General features: G+C 54.7%; 1 protein-coding gene across 1 annotated transcript in view; it reads left to right on the forward strand.

Annotated features, from left to right (window-relative positions):
- The window catches only part of LOC104493937 (histone-lysine N-methyltransferase EZH1-like), a 4,207-nt gene extending 1,271 nt beyond the window's left edge, over positions 1 to 2,936 (forward strand). The window contains exons 3-7 of the mRNA XM_010136708.1: positions 251 to 370; positions 509 to 629; positions 1,368 to 1,541; positions 2,543 to 2,645; positions 2,904 to 2,936. Coding sequence (XP_010135010.1) covers positions 251 to 370; positions 509 to 629; positions 1,368 to 1,459 — 333 coding nt within the window. The 3' untranslated portion in view covers positions 1,460 to 1,541; positions 2,543 to 2,645; positions 2,904 to 2,936. The remainder of the gene's footprint in view (positions 1 to 250; positions 371 to 508; positions 630 to 1,367; positions 1,542 to 2,542; positions 2,646 to 2,903) is intronic.
- Positions 2,937 to 2,938: the final 2 nt, after the last annotated feature.

Genomic DNA, 2,938 nt, shown 5'->3' on the forward strand with positions numbered 1-2,938 from the left:
CTGGAGCAGGGAGCCATGAGGATGCGGGATTGTTTCTTGTGTGTGCTGTGCTCTGTCAGAGTCAGGCTGCGCCTCACACTCTTCTGGGATGCAGAAATGGGGAATTGAAAAACCACCACAAAGGCTTTTCCTGAGAGAGTGCCAAGGAGTGGACGTGGGGTTTCGCTGTGTTTGTCCTGGTGTGCGGTTCCGCCTGGCTGTGGCTGCCTCCCGGGGTGTTGCCTCACCACTCTCGCCTGTTCTGTTCCAGTGTACCGTGGAGAGCATCTTCCCGGGGTTCCCGAGCCAGACGCTGTACATGAGGACCCTGAACACGGTGGCACTGGTGCCCATCATGTACTCCTGGTCCCCTCTTCAGCAGAACTTCATGGTATGTAGGTGGGCTCCAGGGTGCACGGTCTTGGTGCAGATGGTGTGTAATTGTGACAAGGCTCTGCCTTCTTCAACCTACTTGTTCCGGGCCGGGCATCAAGCGCAGGTTTTCTGAATTGTGTTGGATCTGTTTCAGGTGGAGGATGAAACTGTTCTGTGCAATATCCCCTACATGGGAGACGAGGTGAAGGAGGAAGATGAAACTTTCATTGAAGAACTTATTAATAACTATGACGGGAAAGTTCATGGGGAGGAAGGTAACCTGGGAGCGGACAGCACTGTCCTTTGCAAATAACCTGTCAGAATAGTTAGGAAGTCAAGAGGTGGCAGCAGTAACCAGCTCCTCTGTGGAACTCTTGGAGTAGCAATACAGGGACCTGCCTGCCATCCTAGTGTGCAGGGACACGTTCCTGCCTGTGGACATCCCACTCCGTCCCAGGCCTGGGGGCTCTGGAGCCAAAGCTCATGTTCACGGGGATCCACTCACCTGCTCTGGGATATAAAAAATGTGAAAGGGGTTAGGAGGAGCTTGGCAGCCCCCTTTCGCTTGACCTTAGCCAAGACTTTGATGAGTCTCTGCAGAAAGGAAGCGCCGGGGCGCAAAGCTCATGTTCACGGGGATCCACTCACCTGCTCTGGGATATAAAAAATGTGAAAGGGGTTAGGAGGAGCTTGGCAGCCCCCTTTCGCTTGACCTTAGCCAAGACTTTGATGAGGCTCTGCAGAAATGAAGAGCCGGTGCGTTTCCCTACGGTGCTGCCTACCCCGTCACAGAACTCTGCCTGGGGCAGGCAGGCGGTGGAGAACTCTCTGCTATGGCCTGTCCTCAGGAAGTGACACACACCCTTAGGACTCTCTAGCGTTAAAATCCCACCTGTCCCCGCAGAACTGAGGAGAGTTCTGGTGGCTGCCAGCGTCATGGGGCTGCCTCATGGTTCACTGTCCTGCGGAGATGATGGCACTGCCACAAATGGGCCGACATCTCTGTGTTTCAGAAATGATCTCAGGGTCAGTCCTCATCAGCGATGCCGTGTTCCTGGAGCTGGTGAATGCCCTGAATCAGTACTCGGACGAGGAGGAGGAGTGACACAACGATTCTGAGGTTAAACAGGAGGATGGGAAAGAGGAGCTGCCAGTCACAAGGAAAAGAAAGAGAATTGCAGCGGAAGGTGGGTTTGGCCACAGAAACTGGGGTCACGTTGGTCACGTTTCCACCCTGCCCTGCCTGAGGAGCTGCTCCCCTGCCCTTGGTTGTTGCTGTCTGAGCGTGACCAGCACAGTCGAAAGCAGAAGGGAAATGGGTTGTGCTCACTGTCCCTTGTGGAGGGGAGGAGAAGTCACCAGCGGAAAGTGTGGTGAGGAAGAATTTAGATGAGCCGCCTGGAAAACGGTTTGGTGGTAGATTAGCAAAGCAGCGGGGTGTTACCTGGGGGGCTGCGGGATCTCCGCCCCTGGAGCCTCTGAAGTGCTGGTGGGGCAAGCACCCATCAGGACGTTTGTTGGTGGATCTGATTCCGCTGTTGGCCGCAGAGGTTGACCTTTACAACACCCTTCCAGACCCATCTCTCTTCCTTCTCCCTCTCCGGTGCCACCCACAGTTCTCGTTGCATGGGGGACAATTTTCGTGTGTCCTGCCTGACCTTGGGGGTGCTGACGGGTGGTTTTCTCTGGTTTGTAATGATACGGGTGGCACAAACACCAGGACCTTTCACAGATGTAGAAAAGCATCGTCTGCAGATTCTGTCTTGGTAAAAATAAACAGTCCTTAAGAAGTCGTTAGTACCTTGGTCCGTACGCTGAGCCAGCCTGAGAGCAGCAGTGGGCTGCGTCTGGACGTGCCTTAGCCGAGGTGCAGGACCAAAGGCTCACCTGCTGTATGTGGGATGATGGTTCTGTCTCTACAGATACAATTCTGGATTTAAAATACCACCCTGACCACCGCCTGGGCTCACAGCCTGAAGCAAAGACACGTTCACATCCAGCGTAACCGAGGAATTGTCTCTCTTCTTTTTCTCAGGTAACAAGAAGTGTTCGAAGAAGCGGTTCCCAAACGATAGATACAATTCTGGATTTAAAATACCACCCTGACCACCGCCTGGGCTCACAGCCTGAAGCAAAGACACGTTCACATCCAGCGTAACCGAGGAATTGTCTCTCTTCTTTTTCTCAGGTAACAAGAAGTGTTCGAAGAAGCGGTTCCCAAACGACATGATATTCACCGCGATTTCTTCCATGTTCCCCGAGTATGGCTTCCCGGAAGACATGAAGGAGAGGTAGCAGATCTCTGCTGCGGTTGTCTGTTACCTTCCTTAGCAGCAGTTGGAGTCCGTACCTCAGAAGCAGCGCTGTGCTCTGGCCAGGGGGCAGAGCTCGCTGGCTGCAGCGCCCCGGCGGGTTCCGGGCGCCAGAGGCCAGTTTAGCCTCGGGGTGTCTGGGCCGGGCTGCTGCTGGGCCAGGTCGCGGCGCAGCCAGACGGATTGTCCTGCGCTAGGAAAGCGTGCGCATCTGCGGGTGCTTCTGTTTGTGAACAGGTACCGGGAGCTGACGGAGGTGTCGGACCCCAACG

Source organism: Buceros rhinoceros, unplaced genomic scaffold, assembly GCF_000710305.1.
Source record: "Buceros rhinoceros silvestris isolate BGI_N320 unplaced genomic scaffold, ASM71030v1 scaffold10470, whole genome shotgun sequence".
Taxonomy (NCBI): Eukaryota; Metazoa; Chordata; class Aves; order Bucerotiformes; family Bucerotidae; genus Buceros; species Buceros rhinoceros.